The 18,375-nt window shown below is 30.5% G+C and overlaps 2 protein-coding genes and 2 long non-coding RNA genes across 4 annotated transcripts; 3 read left to right on the top strand and 1 right to left on the bottom strand.

Annotated features, from left to right (window-relative positions):
* Positions 1-1,252: 1,252 nt before the first annotated feature.
* Positions 1,253-4,122, top strand: LOC108489115 (endonuclease 1-like). The gene is made up of 8 exons (XM_017793409.2): positions 1,253-1,429; positions 1,514-1,694; positions 1,782-1,889; positions 1,976-2,115; positions 2,475-2,570; positions 2,655-2,719; positions 3,316-3,389; positions 3,797-4,122. Exons 1-8 carry the CDS (start codon positions 1,316-1,318, stop codon positions 3,919-3,921), a joined length of 903 nt encoding a protein of 300 aa, XP_017648898.1. The 5' UTR covers positions 1,253-1,315; the 3' UTR covers positions 3,922-4,122.
* A 3,579-nt stretch (positions 4,123-7,701) lies between these two features.
* On the top strand, positions 7,702-8,490 carry LOC108489118 (uncharacterized). The gene is made up of 2 exons (XR_001871898.2): positions 7,702-7,877; positions 8,185-8,490. It is a non-coding gene; the product is annotated as an uncharacterized LOC108489118 (long non-coding RNA).
* A 2,710-nt stretch (positions 8,491-11,200) lies between these two features.
* On the bottom strand, positions 11,201-12,276 carry LOC128282574 (uncharacterized). Its single transcript, XR_008272899.1, has 2 exons — positions 11,989-12,276; positions 11,201-11,578 (listed from the first exon to the last, which is right to left on the bottom strand). It is a non-coding gene; the product is annotated as an uncharacterized LOC128282574 (long non-coding RNA).
* Positions 12,277-14,959: 2,683 nt separating this feature from the next.
* Positions 14,960-17,511, top strand: LOC108489116 (endonuclease 1-like). The gene is made up of 8 exons (XM_017793410.2): positions 14,960-15,208; positions 15,293-15,473; positions 15,571-15,678; positions 15,764-15,903; positions 15,991-16,086; positions 16,171-16,235; positions 16,918-16,991; positions 17,208-17,511. Exons 1-8 carry the CDS (start codon positions 15,095-15,097, stop codon positions 17,330-17,332), a joined length of 903 nt encoding a protein of 300 aa, XP_017648899.2. The 5' UTR covers positions 14,960-15,094; the 3' UTR covers positions 17,333-17,511.
* The last annotated feature ends 864 nt before the right edge of the window (positions 17,512-18,375 follow it).

The following is an 18,375-nucleotide window of genomic DNA, read 5'->3' as shown; positions in this document are numbered from 1 at the left end:
CATGTACTTTTATTTTTAGAATTCAGTCCTCTAATTTTCGATTTCAAAATTCAGATCTAATTATTAACACTGTTAATTTTTTTGTTAAATTTGTTGACTTGACATTTTAAAAAAAAAGTACTCATTTGATAGCAATATAATTAAAAATTGACATTGTAATGAATCTAAATTTAACAAAATTTTAACAACATTAAAAGTTGGACTTGAATTTTAAAAACTGAAAAGTATAGGGACTAAATTTTAGAAATAAATGATTAAATTTTAAATTTAGGAAGTGCATAGAGACTTATGACATATTTTAGCCTAAAATTTTTCATTTAACCAGAAGAAAAAACACTGGAATTGAATCAATAATTTTATGGACGGGCTAAAAAAATAATTTTTCTTAAGATTATATTTAATGCATTGTCAATGCATGAAATCTGTGGATCATCATATACCACAGTTCGCCACGTTACTAATAAATCAAATAAAAAAAAAGTTGAAAGAATTTTTAATAAATATTTAAAATTTTATTTAAAAATAATTAAAATTGATTGTAATTCATTTAACCAAGGGACAAAGCCCCTTCTCCTAGCTCCATCCCACCTCTACTCCACCACCGAGTTTGGGACCAATTTAGAATTTAAACCATAGTTCCAGGACATCAGTAGAAATTAACCCTAATTGGAAGGCACCCCATTATATATGGAACAATCTTTGGCGTAGCAACTTTCATTATCCTGACCCGAAATTCAGACGTAAACGAAATTCAACTCACCCATAACTCGATGCAATTGCTTACAAGTATCAACTTAATTAAGGCCATACCATTCCTTTCTTTTCCTTTTTGACATATATAGGGATAATTATTTGACAAATATTAGGTGAATTTTTTTGGTTTCGCAAAGTTACGAGGCTAACAAGTGTTTTTAATTTATATTTAAAAAATTATATAAATTTGTAAAGTTAAAACACTGTACTGCCTGTATATATTGAAACCTTATATAAAATATTACATACAAGAAACTTACGTACACTAGTCATTACAAGAAACTTAGGTACACTAGTCATTCATCCCTTTTTTCAACTCTTCGAAGACAAGGAAATTAACAATTAATTAACTCTCATGTTTATCATTGATCTACCTTACATCACATATACCAGAATATGCTCCCATTTGCTTCCATGTGCGGTCAACCTTTTGGTAGGTAACGTGAAAAACAGTGGGAACCTAAACGTACACACAACGACCACATGTTTGTTTGTGTTATTTATACACATTAAATGAACCCCATTGTTATTGAGTTGCAGGAAAGACAAGACATTGAGGAATATGGTCGTGTTGTGGAGGTTGTCTTCATTGTTGGTGGCTCTGGCACTGGTTTTAGTGCCTAGAACCCATGGTTGGAGCAAAGAAGGTCATGTTTTAACATGTCGGATAGCTCAGGTACTGTTTGCTGAATTGCTCTTTTGGTACTTTTTTGTGCTTTGATTAGTATTTGATGGACCGTGTATGGAAATTTTGGTATAGGGTCTTTTAGAGCCTGAGGCAGCATCAGCTGTTGAAAATTTGTTGCCTGACTATGCTAATGGAGACCTTTCGTCCCTTTGCGTATGGCCGGACCAAATCCGGCATTGGTATAGGTATCGATGGACGAGTCCACTTCATTTCATCGATACTCCGGATGATGCTTGCTCGTATGAGTATTCAAGTAAGCCGAAAATCTCAGCAATGGTTATAAAATGATAATTTGAATTGTGTCTAAATGATGCAAATTTGGTCATTTTTATTTTTCTAGGGGACTGTCATGATACTCATGGTGTGAAGGACATGTGTGTTGCTGGTGCAATCCAAAATTTCACTTCACAGCTTGAGCATTACAGGGAAGGAACATCGGATCGTCGATGTAAGAAAATCGTATTGACTCGTCCGCGATTCGTGTTATCGTTTCTTTTGAATTCGATATCGATTGACCTGTTTTGTTCCTTGCAGATAACATGACAGAAGCCTTGTTGTTCTTGTCGCACTTCATGGGAGATATCCATCAGCCGATGCATGTCGGTTTTACGACCGATGAAGGCGGAAATACCATTGCAGTACGCTGGTTTAGGCACAAATCTAATCTGCACCATGTGAGTGTCTCTGGTTAAACTAATCTTATAGCTAAAGTAATACTAGGAATTGGATTGCATTTTACTCTTTACTTAAAAATTGAGTAAATTAATCTCTATACATTAGATTAAATAACAAATTGGTCCTTTTGTTAAAAATTCTATCCATTTTTACTGTTAAAAAACTGGTCATTATGCCTAAAAATGGATAGAACTTTTAAAAAAAGAATTTGTTTGCTTTTTGATGCAATGTATAAGGAATAATTTGTCCTTTTTTTTAGTATAATGAACAAAATACAATTTAACTTTTAATACAAGAGCCTTCATGTTACTTTTTACTCTAACAATATTTATGAAATAGTGCAACTGTGTATATATAGGTGTGGGATAGGGAGATCATCCTTACAGCTCTAGCAGATTACTATGAAAAGAACCTGGACAGCCTTCAAGAGGACTTAGTAGGGAACTTTACTAATGTAAGTTCAATTTAGTCCCTAATTACTATTCTATTTCTAGCTTAGTATTTGTATTTAGACATTATAATTGTTGTTTTCATATAGGGAATATGGTTTGACGATGTAGCATCATGGAAAGAATGTGATAATCTTCTTCCATGCTTGAACAAGTAAGCTTCTACCCTCTTTCCAACAATTATAAAACATAGGTTAAATTTTGACTTTGGTCCTCTAATATATTCCAATTTGAGATTTAGTCTCTATACCTTAATTTAGTCTTTGAACTTTTATAATGCCACGAGATGTGCAGGAATTTTGTATTGGGTGTTTAGATAAAATTATAAAATTTAATTTCAAGGGGCCTAAATAATTTTTTTTTATTAAAACTCAAAAAAGAGCATAAATTGAATTAGTATTTTTTAGGAGGAGTACCAAAAATGTAATTGTTTCATTTAATCAAGAGAGCTAGATTTGCAATTTTTTCATTTGATCAAAGAGATAAAAGAATTTAAATTGAATTATTAATTTTTGGGATGAGCTAAAATTACAATTCATTTCATTTAACCAAAAGGGTCAGCTGCCTGCTCCTTGAATGTTAATAGTTAGCTCACATAATTAATAATATTATCTATTTTGGTTAAAAATCTAAAGTGAATTTCAAAAAAAATACTCGATCCATATTAAAATACATTGACTAGATCACAAACTCTAGCATAGTCGAGGGACCAAAAGCAAAAATTGACCTAAACCATTTTCTTGTGCGTAGGTATGCTACAGAGAGCATAAACATAGCTTGCAAATGGGGTTACAGAGGCGTAAAGTCTGGACAAACACTGGCAGGTACGTTATATTATTGCTTAAAGCATCGAAAAAAATAAGGCTAAAATTTTCTATTAGTCCTTGTACAAGGTATAAGTCATAGATAGAGTCCCTATACTTTAATTTGATATTTCCAATCCCTACATATACTTCAAAATTTTTAAAATTTCAATCCTAACCAAAACGGTAGTTGTATTCTATTATTTCACAAAATCTTATACGATAAATATATTATCACATACGTAATGTCATGTTAATTTATTATTTTCACATATACTTATAAAAAAGCGAGTTTCAAAGCTGAAATTTTAAAATTCGAAAAAATATAGGGACTAAAAATGAACAATTTGGAGAACATGAACTAGATTACAACTTTACATATAATACAAGACCAAAAGGTAAATAGTGTCTTGTGTTTTTGGTTGTAGATGAATACTTCAATTCAAGGATGCCTATAGTAATGAAAAGAATTGCTCAAGGAGGGGTCAGATTAGCCATGATTTTGAACTTGGTTTTTGGTGATTCTCAACAAGGTTTTGCAGCTGCAACTTAAATTTAACGTTCAAAACACCAGCAAAAATTGAATAAACAGGGGGCTTTGTAGCTTTGTCTGATCTCAAGTATCATTGATTATTTTTTTACTTAAGTCAGAAAAATGACATTATTTAGGTATGTATGTTCAGTATTGATCACCATTCATTTGTACATTGTAACTTTGAACATTCATAAATGCATTTGTTAACAACATCAACAATAGTATCAACTAAATTTACTATTTTGGCTCTATTATCTCATCTTTTAATTTTTATAATCTCATCAATTAATCGTATTAATTAATAATAATTAATGGTGTCAATTACATAAAGAGATCAAATCACTTGAATTAAAATATAAGAACTATAATTAAATTATCTACCTTATAATTACTCAACCATGTATTTATATGTATACTTATGAGTGTAGTGTATTTATAGTAGTAGAGCTTTAAAATTTTGATTCATGTGAAAAAATAATTGGAATGCTTTATACAAGTGTTATACCAATGCCTCGTGAGTTAACCCTTTTGACCAAAGAAAATAGATGAGACTCCTATAAGCCTAATATCTCACAAAACTAGACCATCGATGAAATCACTTGTCTGACATAGATGGAACATTGTCATTTACACGTTATATATGTTTATTCCCTAAATAAGATAATCAATATCAAAATTTTGTTGTTAGGATCAATTCGTATAAATAATGAACTAATAAAAGTGAAGATGAACGAATACATATTTTACGTGAAAAATCCTCAAAAAAGAAAAAAAAATACGAGCAAAAGAAGTATCGACTTTTCACTAAATGAGTAAACAAATAAGAATACAATATAGAGAAAATAAACTTAAATGTACTAAACATACAAATTCAAATCCCAAAAACAAAAGACTAATTCGGGAATGAAATTCTCTTTATAGTTATCATGAAAACTCTCATTAAAATTCATATACGACTTCATTTTGTCGCCCTAAAAGAAAATTCCTTATTGATTGACATAACTAAACAAGGATATAATGACCCCTTTAAATATGCTTAAATAAGAGTTCTAATTATACTAAAATATCCCTGTAATAATCAAAGTCCAATAGGAGAAACAATCCACTTGAAGTCTAAAACGAGACTGCCAAATAAGACAACACGTCATGACATTGTGACGTGCCGGCTCTCCTCGTAACGACATCAAAACCGCATTTTCTTGAAATTTACATCGCATCGTCCCAACAAGCCCTACCTACTCACCATGACGTTAGGCATGTTTTGGTCCTTCTTCAACTCATCATGACGTTAGGCATGTTTTGGTCATTCTTCAACTATTCATTTATTATTGTCTTAAATGCTTATAAACTATTGTCTTAAATGCTTATAAACTTTTCGATAAATACGAGACACACCTCACATTTAGTAAAAGCTAACATATGACAACAGTACAGATTAACTAACATGTAGAAAATCTAATGCCAATTCATGAATGACACATATCGAGAACTATCATACAAAAGCTTACGAACACCAAAATTGGGTCAAGACAAAACCGTCATAACCTTCTCCTTCTATTAAGTGTCGAAACCATTTTTTTTGAAAAAACGGGGTCGACTTGGTTTGAAAGCGAAAATTAAAACGGGAGTCGCCACCGATCTTTATTAGGTGTGACCGGATCACCTTTGTTTTAATAAATCAATTTTAGTTTACTAAAACAGAGCCTTTGGTCTACGAAACTTGAGAGAATGAGTTCGGGAGTCGGTTACGTGCGAGGAAGGATTAGCACCCTCGACACGCCCAAAAATTGGTACCGAATTGATTAGTTAGTGTCCTAATGTCGAAAATTTGAAAATCGGGAAGGGATTTGAAATACGATCTTTTCTATTAATATTGACTTTAGAATTCTTGAATTAGCTTGAATCGATTGTTTAAAGATTTCCTTATCTCGAGATATCAGAGTATCACATACCGTAAGTTAGGACACAATACCATGAATTCCCGAGCACAAGGTCGTCTCTTAATTTAAATGAGAATTTCATGTGTTTTAAAACTCGAAAAGGATATTTAGCTATTAGAAATAATAAGGAAATCGAAACCCCGTAAGTTAGGGCACGATTCCTTGATGTTCCAAAATGCAAAACATTGCCTTATTTGGAAAGTTTCGTTTTTGAATAGTAGCGAATTTGATACTTAAACAACGTGTTATTCGTTTGGATTCACATAAAACAATTTATTGGATGAATGTAACGAGGTTTGATTTATTGGGGTGACGATATGAAATAAAGGTGTAGTGCGACATAGAACAATGATAAAAATATTACACAAGTGAATGACAATAATATGACAATACAAATAAGCGAATCATGCAATGGAAATAATCGTACAACATGCATCGTTTAAATACTAACATTAACAATCAAAGATAAATAAATTAAATAATCAAATAAAATGAATAGCATAAAGTTAATTAAAATGAATAAGATGTAAGAAGAAAGCGAGATTAAAAGGATAATAAATGAGTTCTAAATAAATAAATAGATAAAATGCAAAGAGAATTTTGAAAGAAAGATCAACCATATACAAAACAGTTTTAAAAGATTATAACAAGGTTAAAACCAATAATATATGTGTATGCGAAAGTATGAAACAAATAATATAAAAAATCTTAAGGTAAATAATAATAAAACATTCCAAAATATATAAATAGGGCTTTAAAATGAGGTACATATAACGATTTAAAGCAAGTAATAAAACAACAATTCACAAAAACAAGTTTAAAATAGTTTATAAAGCAAATTTAGAGTAAATAATATAAAATAAGTTAAGATAGTTGATATATGATTTCAATTTAAAATAGAATAAAATAATATATACATATATATTAACCTTAAGTGAATAGTTTTTTTAAAAAAAAAATTAAAATAACATATGAAAACTTAAAATAAATAATATGTGGAAAAAGAGCTTTAGAGTAAATAATCTATAAATCTGGTCTTAACAAAAATAATGAAAAAGGGTTTGAATAAATAATATATAGAGAGAATAAGGATAAATAATTTGGAATAAGTAACATATATAAAAACATAAAAAAAAATAAGTTTAAGCTGCATAATATATTAAAGTTTAAAATATAAAATATGTAAAGGTTTAAAATGAAATAATCTATACGTAAAATATAAAATAAATAATATGCCAAATAATTTAAGATAATATATAGTAAGGAAGTAACTAAATAAAGAAATATATATATGTTCATAATCCAAGATAATATGTAGTAAACAATTTGAAATGTATACTTTAAACCAATTTTAAATAAACAATATATAAAATAGTTTTAAGAGAGCTAATGTATATAAAATAACAAAAGATTTACAGCAGTTTAAAGAGTAAAATAAAAATAAAACAAAAAAGAAACAAAATAAAATAAATGAATTAATGAATAAACAGAAGCAAATTAAAAATAAATGCGAAAATAATGATTCGGGGACTGCTTTGTAAGTCATTAATAAAATAATGGGGTACAATCATAAATACCAAAAGCTTCCAGGGACTGCATTAGAAAGCGCGCGAAGAACCAAGGCCCGAAAGAGCAAATATCCGAGGCCCTTTGATGCGCGGCGTTTTATTAGCTCAGTCCAGGGATTAAATCAGAAACGGAATAAAATAAATGGGCGAAATTTAAAAAAGGAAAAATGCAAACAGGGCTAAATGGAATGACTCAGGAAAGAAAGAGGGGCCATAACCGAAAATATCCCATTTTAGGCGCATTGACCCTTCTCCTTTGCCCAAACGACGCTGTTTCATGCAGTATTTAAATCTGTTTATTTTTTTTTCTTTTATTTTGCTTTCTCCCTGTTTGAAAAAAAAAACAGAGAATACTCCCCCACCCCTTTTTCTCTTGGAGCTAGGGTTTCAACACTCATCATTGCCGGCGGTTCACCGTGCCAAACGGAGAGGGGAGCTCCGACGACGCGGCCACGGTGTAGATCCGGTAAAACTCTCTTCCCCTCCTCTTTCCTTTGTCTATTTTCGTATAAAAATAAAAATAAAAAAACAAATAATACAAAAAATAAATGAAATCAGAACATAGAACAGGACTAGAAATAAAATTAACCTTCCTGTTTTTTTGCTATTGTGATTTTGTTTGCTAAAGTTCGTGTCCCCCCAAAAAAAAACTACAAATGGATGTTTCGACTTTTATAACCGGATTACATAGATTCGTTTTTTGTTTTTTTCTTCTTGTCTGCTATTTTTTCTTCTTCGTTTCTTGTGTTTCGCGTGCTAGTTTCGTCTTGTAGGTGTCAGCCTTCCATGGTTGGTGCCCCAAGCGGTGGTGGTGGTGCGCGTGATGGCCGGGCAGAGGAGGGAGTGGCGGCTGAACTTTGGTGGCTAGGGTTAGGGTGGCTGCTGAAAAAAAGTTTAAGATAATGGGCTGACTTGGGCTTTAGGGTTTTAATTAGGTTTTCTTTTAATTTTGGGCCATGTATTGGGCTATTTTTTTGTTTTTTTGATTTGGGTTCTTTTAGGCCAAAATTAGCTATTACATTAAGAGTGAATTTTTTTTAATCAATTTGAAGTTGGATTTACAAGGTTTTTAATTAAAAGTTTTCAAAAATATATTATGGTGGAATTTTGATCAAACCCACATCATCCTCATCAATTATTAATATTTTGAGCAGTTGAAAACTCCAAACTCGAATTTTTCTTTATAGATACAATTTAAATAAAATCGGAATTGAACCAGGCACTTAGTTTCCCAAGGGCAGAAATTCATTTAAAACTGACATTAATACAAGCTTCTGTACAAAATTACAGACATGAACATGAACCAATAATAATAATAAGCAGCTCACATCTTTCTTAGGACAGGCAACACCCTCTCCCATTGTTTTTTTTTTTTTCCCATACAAAATCATCAAAAAATCCATTTTTATTATTATAAATTAAGACGAACGAGAAGGAGATGCTCTGCGACTGCTTGCAGTGAAAATAGAAGCAAAAGAATGGGCAATCCCCGCCATTATAGCAACTTTCACTTGTCCCCTCCTCGGTATCGGCCGGCCGGCGATCCTCCGTGATATATTCCCGCCGTTGATCATTTCCCTCCTTGCACCTGCCATTTTTGCTTTTTTTTGTTCGTTTGGCGAAGATGGGTAATTGAAACAGAGATGAAAACAGAGAGGTTTTTGAAGGAAACTGAGGTGAGTTAACTGAGTTAGATTTGGGATTGTATGGTTTATATAGAGAGGAATACAAATGATTGCCCTTTGATTCTGGTAGATATTACGGTCATGCCCACAGATTTTGACAGTACTGACATTTTGGCATTAGTGTACTTTTCTATGTTGGATTTTGATCTTCCTTTTCTTTTCTTTGTTTTAGATATTTTAGATGATTGTTAAATTAATTCTTAAATAATGTATGTAATATGAAATTAATTTTATAAATAATAATTTATTTATTTTTAACGGTTAAAATTTTGAACAACACAAGTTGAAATGAATTTCTTAAACACTAATATTTTCGTTAAATAAACACTCTAATATTTAAATTAACATTATTTTTATAAAATTTCAAATTTTAGAGTTGTTTTAACATCATTTTTGTTATATATAATGTTTAGGGGCAATCTAATTCAAATAGTGCTAAGTTTTAGCTCGAGTTTTATTCGAAATTCAATATTTAACTTCAGACTTAATCAAATTTATAAATTTTCATACTCAAGATTAGGGTCATAAAAAGCAATATTAGTGAGTTGTTTAAATCGAGTACTAAAGTGTTCGAATTTAATTCAATTAATAGTTCAAGTTGTTCGGGTCCGGGCTCAACTTAACAATTACCAATCAAATTCAAAGTTTCTATTTCAAATCAAACTTTAATAGCTCTTGCAAACACCAACATCTTATTTAAACCCTTAAGCTCTTTCTATATAGTAAGGTAAAAACATAAATTCATAATATAAAAAATTATTAAAATGAAAAGCTTAATTAAGCTCACAAACTAATTGAATCAAATACTAAAGTACTTGAATTCTACGTGATTGTACTTTAGTTCAACTCAATAATTATTATATCGAATTGAATTTTTGAATCAAATTGAATAATACCTAAACACCAATGTCTCACTTACATATCCAATTATATTACTTTTCTACATTTTCATTATTTAATTTATTTAAAATAAAATTATATATAGAAGATAAAACTAGCTTGACGTAAAAAATTCAAATTATCTTTATTTTATTGAACATATTCAAACATAAGAGAAATATATATATATATATATATATATATATATTCAAGGATATTTTCTTTTATTATAAAAATTAAACTTAAAATTTTATTTTTAAAAATATTAAATTTTTTATCCTCAATATTTTCTCTTATGATTTTGAGTGATAATTTGTACCTACCAGTCTTTACCAAAATCTTAAAAAAATTACTAAAAATTCAAAAGAGGAAATAATTAAATTTATGTGTTGGTATCAATACCGAAATAAAAAATTGAAAAAATTAATTTTATAAGTAAAAAAGATGATGAATTGGATCATATTTAGACAAGACGACAAAAAGGATGCTCATCTTCATAAAATAATGGTTAAATTAAGGTTTAAGATTGTTTTTTATATAAAGCAAATTATTGATGTCATGTCTGAAATTAAAAAAATTAAAAAAAACACGTGATGAATTGAATCCAGACCCTAGAGTATCGATGGCTTTTAGACTTTAGTTAACCTGTCCCTGTCACTCACACTGCCTCCACCTTATCCAACGAATCCGATGCAACGGACCCGATTACATCAAGCCGCCACACTGATACTGTCATTGACGAAACCCTTTTTAGAACAGGTGTTCCAATCATCCCTTTATCTGTCCAATAAGTTTAATTGTTCCGATCACATCATCCCATTTTATTAAATAAATAATTAAAAGTTTATATAAAAATTAGATTGAATCCGTTTAACTAGTTTTTAGTTTAATTTATATCAATTTTCGGTTTAATTGATTTAATTTTTTTAAAATTGGTATCTTGATTACTTCCTAATTTAGTTGATTCGCCTAACCATTTCCATTAAATCTAATAAAATTTTGTAGTTTTATCATCTCTCCAAGGTCGGTATTTGATTTCAATAATAAATTGAAACTAGTCGCACTGATTTTATATTGGCTAAAACAATATGCATTAGTTAGTGCATGAACAAAGTTAAAAAATCTAAAATTACGTATACGAATAATTTTATTGCTTAATGTATGAAATAATTTTTTTCTTTTGTATTTGTTGAATGATAACTTTTATTCGTAAAGTTCATTGAAAAATATAAATTTGGAGATAATATATTAAACCAGATCAATATTAGTACATATTAATTTCATTTGAAAATTTATATAGGGTAAATTACATCAATAATTACTCAATTTTAGGGTAACTGACAAAACAGTCACCAAGGTTTCATTTCAGTCACTCAACTTTGAAAAAATAATAAAATAGTCACTAACGTTATTGAAAAGTGACAAATCAGTCCTTCATTAATGTTTTCCTTCGCAAGGTTAACGGAATAGCTGACGTGGCTAATTTACTTGCCACGTAAGACAAGTAGTCAAAAGGTCAAAAAAAAAAAAAATGATTGGACATTCTCTGCATCTTCTTCTCCCTCAACCTCTTTCTCTTTCTCTGGGCATTCTCTGTTGTTCCCTATAAAAGCGAAAACCAAGTAAGAAAAATTAAGCAAGGCTTGGATAAAAATGTTTCCTTAAACCTAATCCCTGCAACAATAACAAAGTCTTAGATAATGATGTCTCCTTTAATCCTATCCCTCCAACAATAATGCCTCTTAATCAAGTGCCTAATCCCGTGCCTATTTTAAAATTGCAACCTTGCATGAAAGCAATACGGTTAAAAAAAATAGTCTAACCAATGAAGAAAACAGCACAAATCAAACTTATACCAATCTGATGTGACCCAATTTACAAACAAAACCACAATAATTCAATAAAACCCAAAACCCAGATATAAATCTCAATCAACAACCAAAAACCAGAATTGGTTTCCAACAAAAGAAGTAATGCCAAAACAAACCCAGAAAAAGAAGAAGCAAAACCCACCAAATTCTTTCTCAACAGCAGCAGTGTGGAAGATTCCAGCGTAAACAGAGCCATCTGTCAAATGCACATCCACTGGCAGACCAAGGATGTACATGGTAGCAAGCAGCAAAGCTTCGTTCATTAAACAGTTCTCTTCTTCTACTCTGTTTTTGAGTTCCGTATCTACTCTTCTATAGCAGTAATATAAGTAAAGAAAAAGGAAAAGAGATCTGAGGTAGCAGACAGCAGTGTGTTGACTGAATAGATGGAATCGGAAAAGAAAAGGAGACAAAAGGCAATTTTCGTTGTTTATCGTTTCTTATATGTTTTACAAATAACTAAATAAATTCATTGACCTATAAATTCTGTATAGAAAGGGTAAAGAATAATTCTATAATGATAAAAATAAAATAAAATAAAAAGTCGTCAAACCCTGCTAAAACTCTCAAAATCTCCAGAAACTGTAAAAGAACAATGGGACCCAAGAAATTCAATTATATCATGCATATCCCTTATTTATATTTTACACAGAGAGCAACGGTCCTGGAAATGATGGAAAAATATTTGATTTTACATGCCATGTCATTCAAATATTTGATGCCACTTTTTTTTTTTTTTTTTTGTTGGAACTTGGCAGTGGTTCTTTCCCCTGGAAGAAAGATATGGTAAAAAAAGGAACTGTGTTTTCCATGTTCTGATGTTGGATGCATTGCTACTTGAGGAATATCAAATTGGATGCAAACAGAAAACGTGCGTGGTCGAAAGTTTAGTTCCGTGGTGTCATAGGGAAGAAACTAAGGCTGATAACGGTATCTCTCTGGCTGAACAAGAACGATGTACTTGCTCTTAAGTCAATGAACTCGAAGCAGCCTTACTCCCGCAAAAGAAGAAGTTAACAGTTAACAGGATTTACAGACTTGGACAGAGGTTGAGGGAGAGGAAAATAAGAAGAAAAATAAGAAATGCACAGAGAATGCCCAATCGTCTTTTTATTACACCAACAAAGAGAAAGAGGTCGAGGGAGAAGAAGATGCAGAGAATGCCCAATCTTTTTTTTTTTTACCCTTTGACTACATGTCCTACGTGACAAGTTAATTGGCCACGTCAGCTAATTAACTGCCACGTATGCTATTCAGTTAAGCTTGTGATGGAAAACGTTAATGAGTGACTGATTTGTCACTTTTCAATAACGTTAGTAATTGTTTTGTTATTTTTTCAAAGTTGAGTGACTGAAATGAAACCTAGATGATTGTTTTGTCAACTAGCCTAAAATTAAGTGACTGTTGGTGTAATTTATCTAATTATATATTTATCAATACAATATTAATTATCTTATACTAAACTTAATTAAATTTAAAATTCAATCAAATTAAAACAAAAAAAAGTAAATTTCTTTTGAAACTATTTAATTCCAACTCAGAAATTTTATTTAAAAATATTAAATTCAGTCTCACTCGATCTAATATCGTGATGTACCCATATTTAAAGCATTGAAAAAGTTGTAATCTTTTCTTATGTGGTTAGTGGGAAGTCACCATCTCATTCACCAATCTATTTAAAATAGTGTGAGTAAGTTATAAAGCTTAATTTCTATAATTTTGAACTTTAAAATTTTATTATCCATAGTATACACATTAAATTCTATTATTCGTTATGTGTAAGTTATGAATTTAATTTTTATTTATTAATTTGACTATTTCTAATTTTTATATTTTTAAATTTTAAAATTTCAATCATGTTTCAAATAATAACAGTAAAATCTATTAAATGAAATAATATGACTTTTATGTGAGTATTATGTAGAAATAATAACAATGCGACATAGTATTGCACATTATTCATACATATCCGCTGTTGCCATTGTCTAACTTATATAACTATTGTGTGCAGTGGTAAAGTATATTGTACTGTCAAAAGAGAATATGAATAAAAAATTATTGGGAAGATAATATTATTGGGAAGGTCGGTCACAATCTCGAATATGAATAGTAAAAGCGAATATTATGAAAAAAAATAATTTAAAAATATAAATACATTTTATTAATTGTTATTAACATGTGATTATGAAAATTAATTTTTATATTTAATTTATTTTTCATGTGATTTCGATATTTTAATTTAATTATGTGAATAAAAACATTATATTACTAATTTAAAATTATAAAAAAATTACTCATTGTTATTAACATGTGATTATGAAAAATTAATTTTTATACGTAGTTTTAAAAAAATTGTCATGTGATTTCAGTGTTTTTATAAAATACATGTAAATAAATAATATTTTTCTATGCAGTGCACAGGGTATCGAACTACTTTATAATATAACCAAATTGCACAAGGTATCAAACCATTATATATCCAAATGCACAGGGTATCAAACTATTATATATCCCAATGCACAGGGTATCAAACTATTTTTTATATAGGTTAAAATATCTCATAAGTCCCTATGCTTTGAGAATTTAAAATTTAGTCTTTTGCTTTCATTTTCAAGAATTTAGTTCTTTTACTTTTCAATTTTTAAATTTAGCTTCAGTTATTAACATTGTTATTATAATTATTTTATTAAATTCAAGTTCATAACATCATTTTTTTAACAGCATGGTTACTAAGTGGGCTTCTTTTTTTTTTTTCATTTCAAAATGTCACAACAAAAGGTTTAACAATATTAACAGTTGAATTTGAATTTTGAAATATGAAAAGTAGATGGACTAAATTCTTGGAAATAAAAGTAGAAGGACTAAATTCCAAACTTTCAAAAAGTACAAGAACTTATGGCATATTTTAACCATATATATAATTAACTAACCTTATAAACTATTACATACACCAAACTAATTACGTGCGTACACCCATCATTAATCATCCTCTTTATCAACTATTTGAAGACAAGGAAATTAATAATTAATTAACTCTATGTTCATCATTGATCTACATCACATTTCATATACCAAGATAATGCTCCCTCTTGCTTCCATGTCAGGTCAACCTTGTGGTAGTTAACGTGAAAAACAGTGAGAATCTAGACCACTTACTGTGTTTATATACATCAAATGAACCCCATTGTTATTGAGTTGCTAAAACTAGTAAAACAATAGCAGGAAAGACAAGACATTGAGTAATTAATATGCTCGTGTTGTGGAGGTTGTCTTCATTGTTGGTGGCTCTGGCACTGGTTTTAGTGCCTAGAACCCATGGTTGGAGCAAAGAAGGTCATGTTTTAACATGTCGGATAGCTCAGGTACTGTTCGTTGAATTGCTCTTTTGGTACTTTTTTGTGCTTTGATTAGTATTTGATGGACCGTGTATGGAAATTTTGGTATAGGGTCTTTTAGAGCCTGAGGCAGCAGCAGCTGTTGAAAATTTGTTGCCTGACTATGCTAATGGAGACCTTTCGTCCCTTTGCGTATGGCCGGACCAAATCCGGCATTGGTATAAGTATCGATGGACGAGTCCACTTCATTTCATCGATACTCCTGACAATGCTTGCTCGTATGAGTATTCGAGTAAGCTGAAATCCCAGCAATCTTGTGGTCATAAAATAATATAAAAGATCACTTGGATTGTGTGTGAATAATGCACATTTGCTCATTTTTGTTTTAGGGGACTGTCATGATACTAATGGTGTTAAGGACATGTGCGTTGCTGGTGCAATCCAAAACTTCACCTCACAGCTTGTGCATTACAGGGAAGGAACATCAGATCGTCGATGTAAGAAAATCGTTTTTACTCGTCCATGATTCATGTTATCGTTTCCTTGAATTCGATACCGGATGACTTCTTTTGTCCTCTGCAGATAACATGACAGAAGCCTTATTGTTCTTGTCACACTTCATGGGAGATATCCATCAGCCGATGCACGTGGGTTTTACGAGCGACGAAGGCGGAAACACCATCTCCGTTCGATGGTTTAGGCACAAATCTAACCTGCACCATGTGAGTGTCTGAGGTTAAACTAACTTATAGCTAAGTTGAGTGATTTAATTAGTCACATTTTATGAAACATTTCAACAATGTGTATAGGTATGGGATAGGGAGATCATCCTTACAGCTCTAGCAGATTACTATGAAAAGAACTTGGACAGCCTTCAAGAGGAGTTAGTAGGGAACTTTACTGATGTAAGTTCAATTTAGTCCCTAATTACTTTACAAATTCTAGCTTAGTATTTGTATTTAAACATAATGATTGTTGCTTTCATATAGGGAATCTGGTTTGATGATGTAGCATCATGGGAAGAATGTGATGATCTTCTTACCTGCTCGAACAAGTATGATTTCTACCCTCTTTCGAACAATTATAAAACGTGGGTCAAATTTTGATTTTGGCACTTTAATAAGTTTAAACTTGAGATTTAGTCTTTGGTCTATTTACTTTTACAATGTCTTCAAGGTGAAGTCAACATAAAATTATAAAATTTTTGGAGGCCAAAGCAAAAAACTTTTTTGTTAAAACTTTAAAGAACTTAATTGAATTATTAAATTTTGAGAGGATAAAATACAATTTTTCCATTTAATATGTTAAAATAGATTAAAATTAAATTATTAATTTTAGAAGCTAAAGTTGTAAAAGTTTCCATCTAACCAAAGAGATAGAAGGGCTTAAATTGATTTTTTTTAGGAGGAGCTAAAATTTTTTTTTTTTTTCATTTAACCAAGTTAAGGTCCCTATCTATTCTCAAATTTTATTCTTGAATTTCAAATAGTTAACATCGTTAACTTTTTTCAAATCATATTTTAAAATAACTTTTTTAAAAATACCCTTTAAATCTTAACCTAAATAGCTATTATGTCAAGTTGAAATACAATAATTAAATCACAAAATTTAACATAGTAGAAGGGTCAAACCAATTTTTTTTTCTATCCCATCTGGTAATTTCAGAGAAAAAAGAATATGGGTTTTTGCTTGCTTGATGATTTGTTTAATAAAAGCTCCCATTTTCATGTGAGTAGGTATGCTAATGAGAGCATAAACGTAGCTTGCAAATGGGGTTACAAAGGCGTAGAGCCTGGACAAACCTTGGCAGGTATGTTATATAATTGCTTAAAGCTTTGGAAAAACAAGGTCAAAATTTTCTATTAGTCCCAGTATAATGCATAAGTTGTAGATTCAGTCCCTATAATTTGATCATGTTCTAGTCCTTACTGAACTTCTACCGATTGAATGGGAATTGAGTTTTTAAAAGATTAAAATATATCATAGGTGTTTTGTACTCTTCATAGTGTCTTGTTTTTGGTTGCAGATGAATACTTCGGTTCAAGGATGCCTATAGTAATGGAAAGAATTGCTCAAGGAGGGGTCAGATTAGCCATGGTTTTGAACTTGGTTTTTGGTGATTCTCAACATGGTTTTGCAGCTGCTTCTTAAACTTAACATCCCAAACACCACCCAAATTTGAATAAACAGAGGGCTTTATAGCTTTGTTTAATCTTAGAACAATAACATTATTATGATCAATGTTGATCCACCCTTCATTTCTACTTTGTAACTCTGATCATAAAATGAATTTGTTAACATCAACAACGGTATCATTCAAATTGATCAAATTTTCATTTTCGTCCCTCTACTATATCCTATATTGTTATAATATCATCAATGAGTCTTACCCATGTCAATGCAAAACAGTTTCCAAAAGGTAGAAATTCATTTAAAACAGACATTAATACAAGCTTCTGTACATAATTACCGAAATGGACATGAACCCAAAATAATCATAATAAGCAGCTCACATCTTTCTTTAGGACAGGCAACACCCTCTCCCACTGTTTTTTTTTTTACAAAATCATCAAAAATTCATGTTTATTATTATTATTAATTAAGACAAACGAGAAGGAGATGCTCTGCAACTGCTTGTAGTGAAAATAGAAGCAAAAGAATGGGCAATCCCCGCCATTATAGCAACTTTCACTTGTCCCCTCCTTGGGATTGGACGGCCGGCGATCCTTCGTGAGATATTCCCGCCATTGATCATTTCCCTCCTTGCACCTGCCATTTAAGCGCTTTTTTTTTTGGGGGAGGGGAATGGGTAATTGAATAGAGGAGATGAAAACAGAGTTTTTTTTTCTTATGGAAACTCGGGTGAGTTAATAGAGATGGATTTGGGCTTGTATGGTTTATATAGAGAGGAATATAAATGATTGCCCTTTGATTCTAGTAGATATTACGGTCGAAGTTCCATAATCCTTTCTAAACTTAATTAACCTACTTAAGTAAGTTTAATTAAATTTTATCGGTTCTCGTATTCAAGATTGAATTAAATTTAATTGAGTTAATGTATACTTAATTCTTTCTATATAAATATTAAAATAAAAATTTAATTAAACTCATGAATTCTTTAAATCAAATATTAAAGTGCTCAAATATAATTTGATTAATAGTTGAAACTGTTCAAATTTGAATTTAATTCAATA

This window comes from Gossypium arboreum, chromosome 10 (genome assembly GCF_025698485.1).
Source record: "Gossypium arboreum isolate Shixiya-1 chromosome 10, ASM2569848v2, whole genome shotgun sequence".
NCBI classification, from domain to species: domain Eukaryota; kingdom Viridiplantae; phylum Streptophyta; class Magnoliopsida; order Malvales; family Malvaceae; genus Gossypium; species Gossypium arboreum.
Note: the sequence above shows the minus strand (reverse complement) of the source record. Positions and strands in the feature narration are given on the sequence as shown.

What these genes read in the sequence shown, in the direction of transcription:
- LOC108489115 (XM_017793409.2), top strand. Translation starts at nt 1,316, where the DNA reads ATGGTCGTGTTGTGGAGGTTGTCTTCATTGTTGGTGGCTCTGGCACTG. An exon ending in TTGCTCGTATGAGTATTCAA is followed by an intron (nt 1,695 to 1,781) that starts GTAAGCCGAAAA and finishes TTATTTTTCTAG; the next exon opens with GGGACTGTCATGATACTCAT. An exon ending in CTTCTTCCATGCTTGAACAA is followed by an intron (nt 2,720 to 3,315) that starts GTAAGCTTCTAC and finishes TCTTGTGCGTAG; the next exon opens with GTATGCTACAGAGAGCATAA.
- LOC108489116 (XM_017793410.2), top strand. Translation starts at nt 15,095, where the DNA reads ATGCTCGTGTTGTGGAGGTTGTCTTCATTGTTGGTGGCTCTGGCACTG. An exon ending in TAACATGTCGGATAGCTCAG is followed by an intron (nt 15,209 to 15,292) that starts GTACTGTTCGTT and finishes ATTTTGGTATAG; the next exon opens with GGTCTTTTAGAGCCTGAGGC. An exon ending in GCCTGGACAAACCTTGGCAG is followed by an intron (nt 16,992 to 17,207) that starts GTATGTTATATA and finishes TTTTGGTTGCAG; the next exon opens with ATGAATACTTCGGTTCAAGG.